At 33.2% G+C, this 19,518-nt stretch overlaps 1 protein-coding gene across 1 annotated transcript in view; it reads left to right on the top strand.

Moving 5' to 3' along the window:
- The window catches only part of Smp_050380 (protein kinase), a gene marked incomplete at both ends in the record, with an annotated part of 62,553 nt that overhangs the window by 30,895 nt on the left and 12,140 nt on the right, over positions 1-19,518 (top strand). Inside the window, 3 exon segments of the mRNA XM_018791104.1 lie at positions 11,518-11,948; positions 17,036-17,047; positions 17,053-17,310. Of these exon segments, the coding sequence (XP_018645624.1) occupies positions 11,518-11,948; positions 17,036-17,047; positions 17,053-17,310 (701 nt within the window).

The raw sequence follows: 19,518 nt of genomic DNA, 5'->3' as shown, positions 1-19,518 counted from the left end.
TAGTATAGGTTTCATGCTTGATGATGCGAACCAATGAAACTGGTTCGAAACATTAAAGAAGCAGAGGTAGTATTCACCGTTACTTCGTAGTTGCTGTAGCCCATTTGGTCGAAATGTAAATGTTTCACACATCGAAATGCATAACCCAAAGGCTCGGAATGCTTTCAAATTGTCTGCAACTATTACTCGACACTAAGTGCATTGGGTTTTGGTTAAGGATGTATTGCTTTTTTGCATTCATGTGAATATTGTTCGCCACATTATTCTTCACTAATTTTCCTGTTTCCCAAGTATTGATTTTTAAAACTTCCATTTTCTATTGCTGTAGGTTTACTGTCTAATGGAGAATCACCGTACTAGCTTTTCATGTTTAAATATCTGTTTACAACACACTACAACATTAAACAGAATACATAGGTAGACTACTATCTAGTCTACTCAATGGGTTTCTGGCTGTGATAACGCTTAAAATATGACACTTTGAGTAGTTAGTTAGTAGACTATGTTGTTTTTCGACAGGAGTTTTCATCGCGGACTGGCATCAGTTAGAGAATCGTTTAAGACTAGAAAAAATTCGTCCTAGTTTGGGATTCCTAGAAAATTTATGACCGTTTCTATTAATTGTTAGCATTGGGATTTATAATATAATTTTTATCCATTATGGTAGACAACAATTTCAAATACTTTCATCTTATTGTTAAATGATTACTTAACACACTAAATCATTCGCTCAAAATGTCAACTTTATCATCACGAAACAATCGTCTGGTTATCAGAAACCAATGATTTGAATCTTACGATGATCTCTTACAATCTAAGATATTTATGTATTAAATATTATTATCAGAAGGGGTTTTTGTGGAGATTTAGTATTTTCATAGTTGAAAGCGTTATCAATTGAAGCTAGACCCCCTGGAAAAACCTGGAAGCACTGGGCGGCCGTTTCGTCCTATTGTGAGACTCGTCCTATTGTGAGACTCCTCAGCAGTGCGCATCCACGACCTCGCCTCGCGAGATTCGAACCCAGGAACTACCAGTCTCGCGCCGTCCAGTGCTTCCGAATTTTCCCTGGTGGTCTAGCTTCAATTGGTCTAGCTTTACATTTTGGACCCCGATTCAACTATGAAAGTATTAAATATTGTTTGAATGTTCCAAGTACTTTACTTATATCTCTTTCCAACTTAATCTTGAGAGAGTTAAATACAACTTACTAATTATTTCTGGGGTCTTTTTCACCCTACAATCTGTTTTCTTTCTGTCTGATTTATCTTTACTATACTGTAGAGATAATTATTCTCACAGATGCTTATTTTAATGGATTAAGAATCTATGATTTATTAATAAATCGTTATTGGAAATGAAAATTTACCTCTTTCTGAATGAATCATCAATTTCTAACTACTTTTCTAATCTCCTATTCTCCCTCTCTTGTTTATATTGATAACTCACAGTATACCCTAATACTTCTTGCTATGACTCAAAAAAATATGAGTTTTCATTTCTTAGATAATGGAAGATAAGTTGATTTTTTATCAAAGTAACTATCCGGCATATGTTATATTCATCGAAAACGTTCGATATCCCCTGGACACATTGTTCTAAACACTTATTGCTTTTGTAAATTTATTTGAAAAGAAATTTATGGCTACAATCTGCACAAAATCCAAAGCATTTGTATAGTTGTAAATCATCATGTCTACCAAATAATACAAATTGGATTTGGCAAATTATTTTTCTTATGTCCAAACGAAGAATAAGTGAGTAGTAACTGCTAGGATCTATTTATGGACTATCATTATGTGTATTCTTATTATACAACTAATAAATAACTATTTTATGCGTATATCCATATTCCTTTTATTAGAAACTTCCGTTTGACTTATTGACTACTATTCTACGACTTACTATTCTTAAGTTATCCCCAATTCACCAGTTACAGCCTCTCACAATCACAGACACGTTTTGGCTTGATCTTGTATAATTGCTATTTTGTATTGTGTGGTATGATGCGGTCTGATTTGTGTGTATATAAACTACGTATGTCTGCAATGCATGACTGATAGAGTGGGAGCTGAGATTGCATTGTGAACTAAATGGGTAGGGATAGACGAGAAGGATCAATAAGGATTACGAATTGATTGAAGGTTGCTAGTGGTGGTTGATGTGTCATTGGTTAGCACAAGAATTAGGTCATATCAGTCGGTATTCTGATTGGCGATTCAGTCACATGAGGTATTAACAGTCCGCAAGGACATAACAATTAGGTGAGACTGTAATTTTTGAATCACCTTTGAGCGACGCTAGACTGACCTTGACAATGTCCACCTAATAACCAGGAGTAAAGGATGGTTATAAACCTGTGTGAGGAATTAGAATTATGACTTACAATTGATGATTAGGTTTAGAAATTAGATTTAAGGTTTTCATCACGAACTGATATCAGCTATAATCCCAAAATTCTATCTATCCAAATGGATCATTGAATTTCGCGCCAAAATCCGCGACCTGTTATCTTATACGTGATTGGTTCGTCCATACATTATAGTCTCGCCGATAATTCCAGCTAGCTACCCTCATGGGAGCATAGGTCGCCGACCAGGATTATCAGACCAACACTGTCCTGGGCTATTCTAACTGCTAATAATTCCTTTGATGTCTTCCTCCAAGTTGCGACTCAATGTGTTCTTTGACATGCCCCTTTCTTTTTGGCCTTGAGGATTCCAGGTTAGGGCTTGCCATACAATTTCTAACTTACCAGTGATGTAGTTTGATTTTAACCAAGAATTGTATGAATACCTCACTAACGAAAATTGCACTGAACGAAGTCACCTCGGAATATATATGTCAGTCACCCTACCACATTGAAATCATTCATTAGTTCGTTTATTTCAAAAATATTGTATCAAATCTGGGCAATTAATGATGTTCAAGTAATGATGTTCAAGTACCTTAAGCTCCCAATATTAAATATAATGTTTGATTAAATACTTAAAGTAATAACTTGAATCTAAACTTGATCAATCCACTGATATATTGCCCACTCGACTGAATGTAAGAAAGTGGTTTTAACTTTTATGGATCTGTGACTTTATTATCTTAATGGTTTAGTATATGTGGATGTTTGTGTGGACAATACAATAATCTCACAGTAAACATTAGAATGTTTTTCTGTCATTTTGATAGATATCAGTCTATAACTGTCGTATATTTCCCAATTGACTGGACTTTTAAAACGAACTACATAATTTTTGAACTACTTCACTTCCCTGGCCACACTTTACTTCACTCACTTTCCTCCACTTCACCCATAAATTGGTCTATTTTATATCAGAACGTTAATGAAATGAGTTTATTCTTCCCATTGTTTAGTATGTCTGTCTAATGTATTCATATCATCTTATCTGTGTGTTTTGATGTTTTCTCCCCTCCCATTTCCTCTCTATATATAAGTATCTCTCACCTATTGTTTGGCTGTTTCTCTGACAAATCTCTCTGTGTTGTTACACTAATACTGACTAACTGACTAACTAGTGGGAAATGGAGATGAATATGGAGTGAAGAAAAGTTGCAGACCTAAATTCTAGACATTCTCATCAATATTAGATGACGCACATGCACACACACACACATATACACGGATACTTGACTACTACTTCTGATAGAATGATTTGTTTTTCATCATGTTTTATTTGGATTATGAGATAGTGAATCACTGTTTTTTCTACTGTTGAAGATTTGATGATTAATCTTTTTGTTCATTTACTCAATATATGGACAATTTTGTCTTTGATTAACTTTCTTTATGAATTGTGTGTTGTATCAATATCCCTCTCCCACTCACTCTTTCCTTTCCCACACACACCCACACTCACATGATCACATACTACACTTTTGTTGTTGTATCTGTTTTTGCATGTTATCTTGTGGATGCATTAATGTTATGATTTTTATGTTTATTGATTTACGTCTTTTACATAATGTGATTACTGCAACTGATCAATAGAATAGTTCGATTCAAATGGCTGAACTCACATTCATTCATGTGTGTTTTATGTGTAGGGTGGGCATATGCAAAACCTTCAGATAATTAAATTAGATATATAGTGACTCAGTTTTTTTCTCTTGACTGAGAAGAGAAATTTACCCTTTATCATGGGAGTTTCCGTGTTTTGGGGGTTGTTGTTTTGCGGACTGAACTCATGTTAGCATATTGGCTCTTTGTATGGATACTTTGAAGTATTAACAGTCATTGAGCCACAATTTTATCTAGCTGAAGGGTATCTAATGGAATGAAATATTCATCGTGTATTCTAATATCAGTCTTTTTTAGTTTCTTAATACAAGGTCGAAACGAACTGAGTTTTCATACTACACGAACCTTATGATATCACTCCCTCTCTCCTTATGTATTTTCTTAATGGATGAGGAAACAACTTTCTTCATATACCTATTATGGGGAACTTCTAACAACTTATGTATGAAGTACATAAAATCAATCCGATAAAATTAGATTTACGATTTTTGATTGTTTCTCTGGTCTAACACGTGCCGTATGATATCATTCAACTAATAATTGATGAATATTTATCTGGTTGAGAAATGCACGAAATGAGTCCTTCTACATTATGGTTGCTTATTGTGACTGATAATATATATACTGATAATACTAGGACTAATAATGATAATAATAATTATTATACGCAACAGTAATTTTGTGATAATTTCCTAAGGTTACTAAGACATATCATATTAAAACTAATCAATAGTAATGCTTTACTGATGTATCTCAGTTAACCTCATTTCGTATGTTAATGTATTTTCACTAACAACCCTATTTGATTGCCTCCTATGATTTAATGCTTTCGATTTGACCGTCGATTAGTCTTTGTTGTTTTGTAGTTGAAAGCGTGAGTCAATTGAAGTTGGACCACCATCGAAAACCTTGAAGCACTGGACGGCCAACTTGTCCTATTATGGGACTCCTCAGCAGTGCGCATCCACGATCCCGCACTCGCGAGATTCGAACCTAGGACCTACCGGTCTCGAGCCAGAGCCCTTAACCGATAGATCACTGAGCCGGCATCCAACGGTGTTAATGTCTAACTTCAAACCATAATAGAACGAAACGGCCGTTCAGGTTTCCCATGGTGGTCTAGCTTCAATTGACTCACGCTTTCAACTATGAAAATAATAAATCTCCACAAAACCCCTTTTGTTGTTTTACCCAAACCTCCCCATATTTTATTGGAAATTAAAAGATTTTTCTAGTAAGAACAGCTAAAATTTTTGATCATTATTTTATCATACTATATGAATTTCCAATTTCTTCATCAAATATTTTCTTTTATTCTTCCATGAACTCTTGAAATAAGAATATACCGTGTTACATATATTCTTCAACTTTGTTGATAGGGTAGTGGTAAGTTTCTTGACTGTACCATAAATATGACAGTGAATAAATATGCTAACTCTTATGAACATATATTCAGTGTTAGCAAGTTCAATTCATTCAGTTTACTCAAAAAAATTCTCTTTCTCCTCTCTCAGTCAGAATGAAGTATAAGTATATCAGAATCCATGCAGATAAGTTGAGATCTGCATTCTATGAAGTATTTTGTCTAGTATACACGCATTATGATACAAAAATCGGTATATGCTAAAAGGGCCTGAAATCTTTACACTTGATTATCACTGTCATAAGATTATCTTTTTTATTCATTTAGAATTGTTTGTTTGAATCTTCCTATCGATGTGTTAGGACTGCAACTGGCTATCAGGACTCAGTGGCCGAGTGGATAACGCGATGGCGTTTGAAGCGAGGGTACTGGGTTCGAGTCCCATAGTGAACATCAACTCTGAGATGCAGGTACATCCAGCTGACGAGTCCCAAATAGGGCGAAACGCGCATCCTGGATTTCACTGCTACCCACTATCCATCTCTGCTTATCTTTTTTGTGTTTTTACTTTCGATTTTTACAATTAAAATATGAATTAAAATGAGTATATTGAACTGTTTCCTATTTTATATAGAGAATTCCTTACCGTACCTAGGAGTAATTAATATCGTTATTTAAACATATCACTAATGTTTATTTAACAATAATAATAATAATATTTGTTGTTCATATGATGACTAAACAAGCAAATTATTTATTTATTACTTATTATTGCTATTATTTTCCGTTCACATCTTGCATATAAACAAATATTAACACCGTTGGATGCCAGCTCAGTGGTCTATCGGTTAAGGGCTTCGGCTCGAAACTGGTAGGTCCTGGGTTCGAATCCCGCGAGAGTGGGTTCGTGGACGCGCACTGCTGAGGAGTCCCATAATAGGACGAAACGGCCGTCCAGTGATTCCAGGTTTTCCATGGTAGTCTAGCTTCAATTGACTCATGATCTCAACTCTATAAAAATACTAAAATCTCCACAAAACCCCTTCTGAAAATATTGACATAATTTAATTAACAGTGACAGTTGTTTATCTGTAAGTAGATGATTGTACACGTGTGCGTGTGTATGTGTGTAAATAAACATTCACAAAGAAATCTATATATTTACAGGTTAATTCTCTTTCAATGTTGTTTTCTTATTCCTGACTATTTTTTTATTCTCTTTTCTCACGCACACAATGAAGTGTACAATAATAAAAAAGAATGTCTTGATTTCAATTTCGCTATTTCTTGGAAAATTCAAAAAGGCCCAGTTGATGATTCCTGTTGTCTGTCATATGGTTTTTGGTATTTTTTTTATTTTACATACACATATGTGTATATATTTACAAACACGCTTCTATCATATTTCCATCTATTCCCACCCCCTAACTTTGCTGACTGTCGGTTAGATGGTTGTCTTTTATTTTTTGTCCATCATTGTCCATTACACAGGGTAGCTTTTTGATAAACAGGATTTCATTTACTCTATCTATTCACAACGTATATATAAGTGAAAATAATAAATGCATGTTATTTTTGTGTGTACGTATACAACACTATTAGTATAATTTAAATTCATGAATAATATTTGGGAAACTATAACACTTAAAACAAGACGATAGAGGTGGTATATTATTTATTTACCATTATTTATTAAACATTATAAATGGCGCCGTCCTACAGAAGCAATTTCTCTACATCACTTAACATTTTGTTAATCCTAAACAACATCGCATTCTTCTTTACGGTTCTTTTTCTTCTTCTCGGTAATTTGCTCTTTATGATTAACTAACAGTTACTCATAGAATATTTGTAAGCAATGAAAAAAACTGTTAATAAAAGCCTCGATACAAGCTGTCAGATGTTTGTTAAAAGTGTAGTACTCTGATGGTATTTTCATAATGGATAAATTAAGATGAATTTTCAAAGTTACTACGAAACAAAACGAAATATTTTTCTTGCTGAACTATCCATCATACTGAAGATGTATAGTTGTTCGTTTTAAGTATCCATCAATTTCTGTTTAAGTAAAGCAGCAAATTAATTTGTCAATCAATTTACCTTCTTGACCAATGCCGTTGAACAATGAGAATGATTGGTGGTTTCAAAATTCATAATAATTCCAGGGAATAAACAATACCGGAATGAATAATTGCATAGATTACTAGTGATTTTAGTAGTGGTGAGAATTAATTAATTTATGGAAGAAAAAATAAGATATAGTCTAGCCGATTAGAGTACAAATGTTGTTTATAATATTCTACTTCTTTATGTTCACTTATTATTAAACTATATAATTCTTAACTACCATTGTCTGTGCTATGATCTACTCCCGAAGATCATTTTCAGAAACACAATAATCAGTTCATCTTTTGAAATCCTATATGTAATTAGCTTCATAGGATGAATTGAATTGGTGTCATCCAATCTAGTTCTAGTGCTTTGTGACTTTCAATAGTGATCTAGCTAAGATCAGTTTGTGATTTAAACTATAAAAAAAATGGAGTTTTCAATGAAATTCATCGCAATATGAGCCATGTTATTTATTCCCTCAGTTAAACTACTGAACATCTTTTATGTAAGAATTTCCTTGTATTAGGTTATTTCATTTTTGCAGAAAATTTAATAGAGACAATGCAAAGTTTTTCACAAGTGAAATTCCAAGGTTTTCGTTGAAGTGGTTCATCTATGTTCAGTTAGTTGATCAAACAGCAGTAACCAGTGTCGTGTTTGTGTAGCCTTTTGGTGTTGATTAAATTCTATGCATCAAGTTGCAATGTAGCGACTAGTCTAAGTGACTTGATATCCAGCTCAACATGTCGAGTAACTGAAAGTAGCTGGCACAAAACACTGAACCGAGGTTATGTGATAATTATCTTTGGGAAACTGATGATCCTTGTAAGACTGGGACCTGCGTCAACCTTCTTTACAATCTGAGATGTAAACATTGAGTTGTTTGGGTTGTGACTGACTTATAGGATTGCTATATATATGAGGGATAGATATATTTATATAACTCAGCATAAATGACACGGTGGAAAAAGTAGGAAAAAATGAGAGAAGTAAACCTCCAGAATCGTTATATAAAAACATGACATTCAATTTTTATTATTCTTAGTTTCTGTTAACGAGTGGGACTGTAAGTTTTTTAGCTGAGTTAGTGGTACGATAGCAGTATTCATTGATTTTGTCCACTAATTTTATGATATTCGATTGTTGGAGGATGCAATTAACAACATAAATAAGCCCAGGTTACTTGTTAGTCGGCAACTGTGTTAACAGATCTTCTTGTCGATCACCTAAAACCATCTCATGTCAAACATAAAGGTTCAGAATATTGAATCCATTAGACACAAAAGCTTCCATATTGGGATTTAATGGACACAATTAGATCAAAACTAGGGGCTAAACATTGCTGCTTACTTTCTAGTGATCAGTTGAAATAGATACAAAGTTATGAAACATATGATAACAATCTCGATTCTTATTTACTTCTACGTACACTAATTTCTCACTACACATATATACTTTGTATTTTACAGATTTTTATAATATTTGTAATAATATCTTTTTCTTTCCCAATATTTCTATTTCAAAGATCTGTATATCCCGTAGAATAACCTACGATATTGATAAATATTCTCATTTTCTGAATTTTCATTCTTAATAAAAAAAAGCCGTGATTTGACAATTGTTTCAACCTCCCCCCTACACTTATCATTTAATTCTTTTTCGATGAGAAACCTAGATTGTTGTCTCACTGTTTGATATTAGTGTTGGTAACAATAGTAGTTTTCCCTATACATATGAGTTCTAATTACTTCGAATGAATAAATACCATGGTTTGGTTTATAATTAGCTATTTTTTGTGTACCATCTGCTCACACTTGACGACAATATTTTTTTATTTTCTGTTCATGAATAATGGAATAAGCTTTTACTAGACAGCTTTTTTTCCACTAAACGTGTAGACATGGTGAAAATAAAATATTTCCTCTTTGCGCACATCATAAACCGGAAGTAATTTAGGTAAACTGAGTATAATCCACAACTTTGATAGATGGTGTTTTTATTACTTGTTTCAATACTCTCCTTCATCATAATATTGACTTGGAAATATTTCTCAGCACATTAAAGTTACTTAAAACAATGGATTTCTAAATAACTGTTTCGTTTTAATCTGGGACTCCATAAAAAATCAATTTCCTTTATCACAGAGATATTGGATTACAATTCATACAATTCTCTTGTCTAGGTTCTAGCTGATTTAAGGAATATCGCGATTGTCGTCCATAGTCATTCTTGATTTTATGTGAACCTACTAGTCACTCCATCTTCTTTAAACTTTAAAGACTGAATTCAAAACGAAACAACTTCCAAATGTCCCTTGATATTCAGTGGTTTCCCAGATAATGTATGTCCATGATAGTAGTAACACACCCCCAAATCTTCAGATTACCTTGCCTTCTGTATCGTTTGACATATATTTAAGCGACATTTATGACATTATTGTCAGAAGAACTTCATAAAAGAACGTATTTATTCACTGGATAGTGTGTATTCATTTGAACCCTGAATGATCACATGTATGATTGGTTATTCAATTCTATTTATTTGTGTAAGTGAATTGGGTTGATTCCACTTATAAATTTTCTTTCTATCTCTGTTCGAATCTATAAAGAACTGCAAGCTAGAAATAATAATACACAATCCTGTTCTATTATCCTTTTTTGAAATTGCTATGATGTTGAAATCTTGGGTAACACTGAGACACTTTTTATATCTCCTTAGAGGAAAGAGAACTTTGATCATCGGTTATCTAATAAAATAATACTAACTCCAAATCGTTAATATAGTGCAAAAATTTTCTGTCACATTACATCAATGTGTAACGCGCAAGCATGAACATTTTTCAAACAATGTACATACAAAATATTTTAATAAAGTGTCTTTAGAGTTCCGATTGATTTGATTTCAGTCTTATATAACGTAACAAATATTTAACTTCACATCTTATATCTAATAGTTTTACTAAACTTTAAGTGTCTTCTACTTAGTATAATTTACAATCACCCTGAATAAACGAAAAGCTGTCAAGGTCATTTATAATGTGAAACAGTTTCTAATCAATTAGAGCAGGAGAGATAAAATGAACCACTTCAAGTCATTCTAAAAATGGTTAAGTTTTTTTGACTGCTAACGGAAACGTTTCATAAGAGTTAAGACGAATAAATATTCAGCTGACAAATGATAGGACACATCTGACATAACCATCATGTTACATGTCTAAAGGTCTTTTTATTCGATATTAACTTAGCAGCTATACAACCTGACACTGAGACGTACAACCAACTGAACAAACTGCAAAGTCTGTTTTAAAAATTATGACCTAAATATATCTCTTCTTCCTTTGAAATTCACTCCAATAAAATATAGTTAATTATGCTTCTCAAATGTATCAGTCTTAGTAGGCTTTTGTTAAAGTTGTCATCTTCATGATAAACGGCTTCATTTGCACAATGAACAACATGTTTCTAAACCAGTAGTGTCAACGAAATACATCATAAACCAAGGCTGGATTATGTATTCAAAATCGGAATTAGTGATTAAAAATAACAGTCATTTCAAAAACTGTCAATATTACCCCTCCCGTTCGTGATATCCTTCTCTGTCTTTTCAAACTAATATAACCAACTATACTTCTTATAATATATCAGGTTTTTACTTTTTTGTACAATATATTGTTCTCAAAACATGAATAATCGAGCCGAGTAATTTCTGAAATTTCTAATATAGTAGTAGCGGTTAAATATAGAAACAAATGTCTGAGTTTCATCGACCATTTCGCTCATTTCCAATGATGGTAATACTACATTGACCTTGCTAAAAATTCTTAGTTTTTAATAATGTTCATTGGTGACATTTAATAAAACTGTCATATTTGATTTCCCATAGTTATAGCTCTATGATGCAACTTCATACAACTTATTGTCTTTTTGAAAAACGTTTCACATGGATGAATGTTTGCTAACTGTAACTTTTTTTCTTCAATTTCCATTCCGATTTATATAACCAAAAAAAGGGTTAGAAGAAATTCAGAGTGATGGTGATTCACCACAATGTCCAGTATGTGGCTGTGTATGGATTCATATCCCTAGTTTTGATAGTCATGCAAAATGTGACAAATTTGATGAGTTCGATAAAAATTCAGATCATACAAAATGTATTTGTTGTTTATCCTCATCAGAACAAATTAATAATCAGCAAACAGATAATAACAATGATCAACAAATGAAAAATAATCAACAAGATGATCAACATCAGTCCTGTCACAAATATCATAATCAAAATAATGAACAACAACAAATGAATGAAACACTCCGCTTTACATATCAACCAGTAAATTTAAACGCTGATTTAAATTTAACGGAAAATATGACCGTCGTAAAAACTTTGTTGCCAGATCCACCTTTTTCCGAATATAACAGTTGTGTTTCTGCTTTCTCAGTGGAAGTAAGTGTACTGTTGTGATTCTTGTAGCGTAGTAATTGTTTGATGAACAATTTTAAATGTATTGCTTTCAACCACTAAACGATAATCTATGTAAATTATAATATTGAGTCATTTAGTCTACTACCCAAACTACAATTTGACTAATAGAAACCGATCGGCACAAATAACTAGAGATCCTGAAGTTGGTTATCCTTACTCAATAACTAGTGATCTTAAACTTCTCAATCTTACAAAAGATCAGTTCTTACTCATCTCTTTCGGCTGGACCCCATCAAATAAATTTGTGAATTCAAATGAAAAAATCAACTTTCTCAAGACTCCAGACATATCTTGTTGGTGGGTTTCAGCCAGAACAGAGCCCTTTGCGCCATTTTCATTGTCGATTCCCTTATTCATTAGTACCATTAAGTATGAGGAATAGTTTTAAAGCCATACAGTTGTTAGAACATTAGCAAACTATTTGTATGTTCTAATAAATTTCGAGAAATCTTGTTAAGTAATGTATACCATAAAAATATGGATAATTTATAAATGTCGTAGATTGAAAAAGCTACTTTCGCGTTATCGTGAACTGATTGGAGTTGTAAATGTGAAACATATCAAATTCTAATTCACTAGGATTTAAATTCAAGACAATCTCTGTCGGACTAAAATTCCTGTTTTCAACTCTATGAAGTGGTGAAGTGAGTGTACAAATTAGAGCAAAATATTTATCTAATGTTCTCTAGTTTTTGAAAATTGAACAGTCTTTAAAAATTCCCTAATTATATAAAGAATTTCTTCCGTGAACACATTACAACATAATTCTTGCAGTATTTAAGATCCTTTTTGATAAAAATTATTCAGATTAAAAAAGGTAGCAATGTAGTAGTGTGGCCTACTTATATCTATATAAGTAGTATATGGCGACGGTCAGACATAGAATGTATTTTGGCAGAAGACCGATAAGGAAAGAACTGAAGTGAAGCGCAATTGGTAGGAAAATGCATGAACAATGGAATTAGAGAAGATGAACTGATATTTACATAAGGAACAGTGAAAATTGAGACAATTGGTTGTTATTTTGCAAATTAACTGTTTGCTGTATGGTTATCAGAATTTAGTGAGATAGTCTGTGATTTGCGTCTAAATACATTCGATTGTCCCCAATCGGTGTTTTGTTTACTACAGCAACTCAAAAGACAGTCTATTATAGCTTATTGTTATACAATTATGATAATTCTAGTCAATCATTCCTAAAAAAATTATCAATCGTTTTAATGATCTGTTAACTGATGATAGATTTCAAGGTTCTTTTCAAAGCTACCTTTGATCTTCAGAATCTCCTTTCTATGAAGTAATTTTTAGTTTACGATAAAAAAAATATCTTTTAAAATTCACTATTCTCTTCAATCTCTCTTGAAAAAATTACCTTGGATGATGTAGACGGCTTGATATTGCTCATATAACATAGAAGTACTTTATAAATGAAATATAGACATCTTTTTTACTTATTACTCATGTAAATCATTTATCCCAGCTACCAGACAAAGATTAGATACCATTTTAACAATCTAAAACAATAATAGACATAATAACAATAATATATGCTTTTTATTGAAATCACATGTTATGATGACTAAACTGGTTACTATGTCATTGAGAGAACTATTGCATATGCATTTATCTATAAGGAAATAAACATAGTTACTAGATTGACTATATCTAATACAATAACATATTACAATATGATTAAAATAAATCGCTAATATTAAACTGTAAACTTTAAATTTAACATAAATTTTAAACCAAATGACTAAGTATGTCTATATAGCTTTAGTAGTTTTATTTAAGTAATGTAATCCTCTTATAAGGTTGATACGTCAGAATCTGAATATAAATAGTAATAATAATAATATAACAAAATTATTTAAGTTTATAAATGATAGACAAATAAGATATACGTTCGGAGACAGTTTAATGACATCAATATTAGTACAAAATTGTTATTTTGTGAAAACTAAAAATTGTTGGACAGCTAACGTGTACTAATATACTATTCTACAATATAAGAAGGAGGGGTGCTATAGTTCTGTTGTGACTGTGACTATTCAGTCCCATGATAGATTAATGTTTATATGAATGGGTGATGTGAACTGGGGTAAAATCTGTATGACAAAAGATTCAAATGGATTAAATAAAAAGACAGGTGTTATAACTTGTGGCCGACTGGATGTCTTGTTAATGTAGAATGTGATAAGACCGCCAATCAGAGAGCAGTGATTTATCGATCGAACCAGTGATACACGAAAACCGTACGAGCAGTCTAGAGTACTTGTCGGTCCTGTTTTCTGCCTAGCCCAGTCAGTTAAGTCCAGAACAGCCTCTTCAGTATGAATCCATATATATCAAAAATACTGAGTTTATATACCAATCAATAAAATGAGAAACAACATTTGTACAAGATTCAGCCAAATGTATATGTGAATAGGGGAGATAGTATATGATAGACAGGGCGTAATTCAAGAACGGTAAATCGTATGGCAATAGTTCATAAGTCAAAACAAAGCTCATAACAAGGGGGACACGAATATGAATAGTTTAGTTATTTAGCAATTATAAGATAAAAAATATATGCATAGTATTGGTCCATAAATGGATCCTAAAGTTACCATTCATTATCCTTATCGGGACACAACAACAGGAATATTCAGTGAAGCCACATATACATTTATATAATCTGGGTAGTAATCTACAGGTTTATCAGATGTTGAGATCCATATTTGAGTAGGACAAAAGTATCATGACAGAAAGTTCCGGGACAGCTGATCCTTTATATTACACACGTCTACCCACTTATGTATATATAACGAATTTGAAGAGAAACTCTTCGTCCAGTAATCTCGAGAAGCGATCCATTCTTCGGTTTCCATTTTGTTAGTTTCATTTCTCTCTGTTGATATGAAGTGCAAGAACTAGGACTAAGGCACGTTTGTACCACATCCTGCTTTGTTTATGACCAAATAATTGGAGACGTAATGTAACTAGTGACATTACATGTGAAACTCTTCATAAAAACACTTTTTGATATCGAAGAGGTCAAGTATTCGAAAGAGAGTAAAATATCTCGATATTCTGATTGCTTCCTTGACCTCTTTCTAGTTCTCTATGGTGAATTTTTTTCTGCCAATAGATCTTGTAAGGCTTGGAACTGGCTGCTGAGCGTTATCTTGTAATCGTTGAGTTTGTTAGCTTCCCGAAAGAAAAGTGTATCAGACTTACGTAATGCTGCTTGTCTGATTGTCCAATGCTTGTTTAGTTCCAGTGTTAGCTTAGCTACCACCAAATGGTGTACTGAAGCTATATCAGCTCCTTTATTTGTTCCTAGATCTTCCATGGACCTTATGAATATTTTATTGGTAAAAATGTGGTTGATATCTGGTTTTCTGTGGTGTGATTCGGCGAAAGCTATGTGGCTTTGTGTATGCGTTTGTAGAGGAAACGGTGCCACCTCTAGCCACATTGTTTAAAGCACATAGACTTACCAGTCTGTCACTGTTGTCGTTCCTTTCTACCAGTCCATCTCCTTGTATGAGGTTTCTGTACCCGGTGTTGTTCATACCGACCTTGATATTGAAGTGCCTTATCAGGATGGTCGGATGTTTTTCTGAACAGTTCTCTAGGACTGATTGGAGCCTTCCATTAAGCATTGTTGTTTGTCATCTTCACTAGTGTCATTCGTGTGTGTGTGTGGCATTGATGACATTCATTGTAATCTCTTCCTTAGTTGTTTCGAAGGATGCTTTGATGATTGTGTATCGATGAGATTGCTATCCCAAAATCAGTTTTCGTGGTTACTTGAACAGGGTCGGTGCAACTCTTCATGTGTGTGTGTATGTATGAAAGGGAGGAGGGCATCTGCTTCTTCGTGACCAGAGTTGAATAATGGGTTTTCTGAAGTTAGTATTATATTATTGAGATTTTGCGCAATGGGTTTGACACCCTCCAAGCACTTCCAGGTTATATTTTATTTTCTCCACCATTAGAATTAATGTTCTAATCCTCCGTATTATGTTAACATTCTATATATGTATATTAGTTTTTGCTGTGGTTGTCAGAAGGAGTATCAGGCTCTTGATTTCCATAGAATGTTGGTTTTCACTATGATACGTCATAACTCTTCTAAATGAAGACCCTTTTACTCATGGGACATAGTTAACATAATTTGAATTCTTCCCGCTGGTTAACATTTTCTTACCGAATCTCCTTTTGCAGGGTTTGGTTGCTAATACGATTCTTAGCCTTCCTCCTTAAAGCAATTAGTCCCTTTGATAAATTTCAATAATGTAATAAGAAGATGAACATAGTTCTTCCTCCTTAACCCTTGTTTCAGGACTGTCATTAACTCAAGAAGAAATAATGGTGAATTTAACTCTTAAGTTATCCTAATAATAATGATATCTACACATATAATCATCATTTATTCATAACTTTGATAGTTCATCAGACAAAAATAATAAGTATTGCATAAAAGTAGTAAATCCGACAGTATTGAGATTATACTAGTGGATGTACTGGAATTTGTTCGATAATTGATGATCTATCTTATTATTAAGACTTCATGATTATTAAGATCTGATACTGATGAACCTAAAGATACTTACTTTCCACTAGCAAGACTCATTTTCTGGTTATTTAGACTTTTCAACTTAACCTATAACCTATTCATTTTATCTTTTAAAATGATCAGCTACTCTATAACCATGTAAAGGCTAACTTTGTGTCAGATTGAGAGTATGAATTCAAAAAATCTTGATTTGAAATTTAGTTTGATATAGGCTACTATAATCATGCCAATTAGTTGGCTGTATTAACCAAATTAAAGACTTAACTTGAAAGTTCTACTTATCAATTCATAACACACTGTTTTCAATAGTCTACTGATTTTCCATACTAGTTTATGAATTTAATAGATCAGATTGTGATAAATTAATATTATTTTAACCTATACAAATGAGATGGATTTTACAATTTCAGGTCTTTTTTTATTGAACCATCATTCTGTTTTCATTTGAAATAAAATCTTCCTACTTATAACACTTATACAGATGCTAATGGACTAATTTCATGTGATTGGACCGTTAGACAATATGCATTACAAAAAGCAACTCACTTAACAATAAGTCAAGTAATTCTTGCTAGACAATGTAATTTACATTCAAGTCATAATAATCTTGTTTGTTCATTGAATCATCATGATGGAAATTGTGCGACACCAGCGAAATGCCAATTATACACAGGACCGGATTATGTGAAAATAATGTTTAAGTTAATTCAGTTTCTTCTTGATGATCCTGTCGATGCAATATTCACAGATGCTTTGGTAAGTTTTTTATAATACGATTTTTTTAATATTGAAAACCTTTTATAGCTTTTACTTCTATTGTGAGTACTTAGTTAATATTTGAGTATTGCTTTCACAAATTTCTTACCTTATCATTGACGAAATATACATTGATAGTTTAAATTCATTCAGTATTGTTTGTTTGAATCTTCCCATCGATTTGTTAGGACTGCAACTGGTACATCCAGCTGACGAGTCCCAAATAGGACGAAACGCGCATCCTGGATTCCACTGCTAGCCACTATCCATCTCTGCTTACCATACATTGATAGTGTTGTTCAGAAAAATTATGAATGTTTCATGATCACTATTCTAACTCAGAAGACCCCATACTATCAAGAGTCTGGATATTATTTTATATTTTTAACTAAGGTTCATTTTTGTGGTAATTTGGTGGTTTTCAGTGTTTTAAGTGTAACACACAAAATCATTCTTTAAAATTGTCTTGGTAAAAATCAGACCTCTAGAATGAAATAATTGTCCGATAAGTTAAAAATTAGAGTAGGATGATTTATGAAATAGTGAATGTTCAATTATTTGATGTAAATCAACATATTATTCTGTGTAACACTCAAGTAATGGACATTGATAGCTGAAGATTTGATAATCAGAACTCGATAGAAAAGCTAGTTGTTATATTTTGAACTTACATTCCTAGTATATCGCGTAATACTTGAGCACCAGAACGCTAGTACCATCCCGAGTCGCAAAATCAGAAGACAGAAGACAAGTAGAAGGAATGTTATTCCAAACCGTGTCAATTATGATACAAAACTGTGAGGTATTTATCGTTTTTAGTAGAAACGAAATCGTCACTATAGTTATCCAATCCTCACACAGGGAGTTATCAGCATTGTCCCAAATCGAAGCTACACGTAGTGATTCTAGAATATTCTTCCAAGAGCTGATTGGATGGAATATGTTCGGCCCCTTGTGGGCTTCTTCGAGCTTCCTCAACTTCACCTGTGGACCGTCCTCACACTCGTGTTATACGAGCTTCCCACGATCGTTATTTTTATTAGGGGTTTTTCTCATCACTTTCAATAGATTGAACTAAGGTGGTTGAGTCATTGAAGGGACAAGTCTTTATTTATCTACCCGGATTAAATGAAAGCCTCATCCACTTCAGTGGGTCGGATACCGAAAGCTTGCTTGACTTCACCAGCTAACACCGTCCTTTTGATTAAACAAAATGTCTATTTTCCAACCAAAGGATTAGTGTACTGTTCATTAGTTCACTCTGTTTTACTTTATAGTTGTGAAATGTACTTCAAAGTAGAGGATACTTGTAGGTTACAAGTATTTGGTCATAAGTGCTTTCGAAGCATTGCCCACGTATGTCAGCACCACCAGGCGAGTAATGCTGAGGTTAAACTCAGGGATGAAAATAACAAACCAGTTGCTGAAGTAGTAAATGTATGGGGTAGTTGAACATACGTGATACATGTCGTAACCACCTCAGTTGATGAAGGGTAATTCAACTGATTTGCCAGCGACCCTGAAAATATCATAGCTCAGCTTACACACAGATTTCTATTGCCGGGAGTAAGGTTTTAATGTTAGAGCTAACATATTAAGAACAACGTGGAAAAGACCGCATGTGATACGCCTGAAGCACTTGCCACTTGGCCCCAACGGTTACGCTCCCAAGTTATCAAGATCACTTTTAATACAGTTTCCTATTGTGAGGTATCTCAAGAAGAATCCTTCCACGACTTGTGCGACCAGGGAATGACAATCGTCCACATATCTATGATAGTATTCGAGATCAACTGGTTTATGATCAAATCCCTCCCCCATAAACAAAATGATGGACCTATACATTTTTGGGATAGAAATTTAGGATAGATAATAAAGATTAATTTCCCTTTCATTATACAACGTTGTTTCTTTTGCATCTAATATTATTCATCTAATTGGTTCTTCAACTTATTCTTTACCCACTGTTAGCTCACATCGGCTTTAACTATAACTCAATTAGCAAGAACAAAGTGCTACTCAACTTTGAGCCACATCATTTCTATGGGGGGCGGGATACTGCTCATATTGCCAAGTGGAAGAGGATAAAGTGCGTTTCAAATGTGTGAACTAATAATTAAAAATCAAATGGCTTGACTACTGAGTCACTGCTTCAGATTGATTAGTTTCTGTTTCGAAAACGCCGCACCATACCTGTTATCTTCACTA

The sequence above is a fragment of the Schistosoma mansoni genome (genome assembly GCF_000237925.1).
Source record: "Schistosoma mansoni, WGS project CABG00000000 data, chromosome 4 unplaced supercontig 0032, strain Puerto Rico, whole genome shotgun sequence".
Classification (NCBI taxonomy): Eukaryota; Metazoa; Platyhelminthes; class Trematoda; order Strigeidida; family Schistosomatidae; genus Schistosoma; species Schistosoma mansoni.
This window is presented reverse-complemented; position numbering and strand designations above follow the sequence as displayed.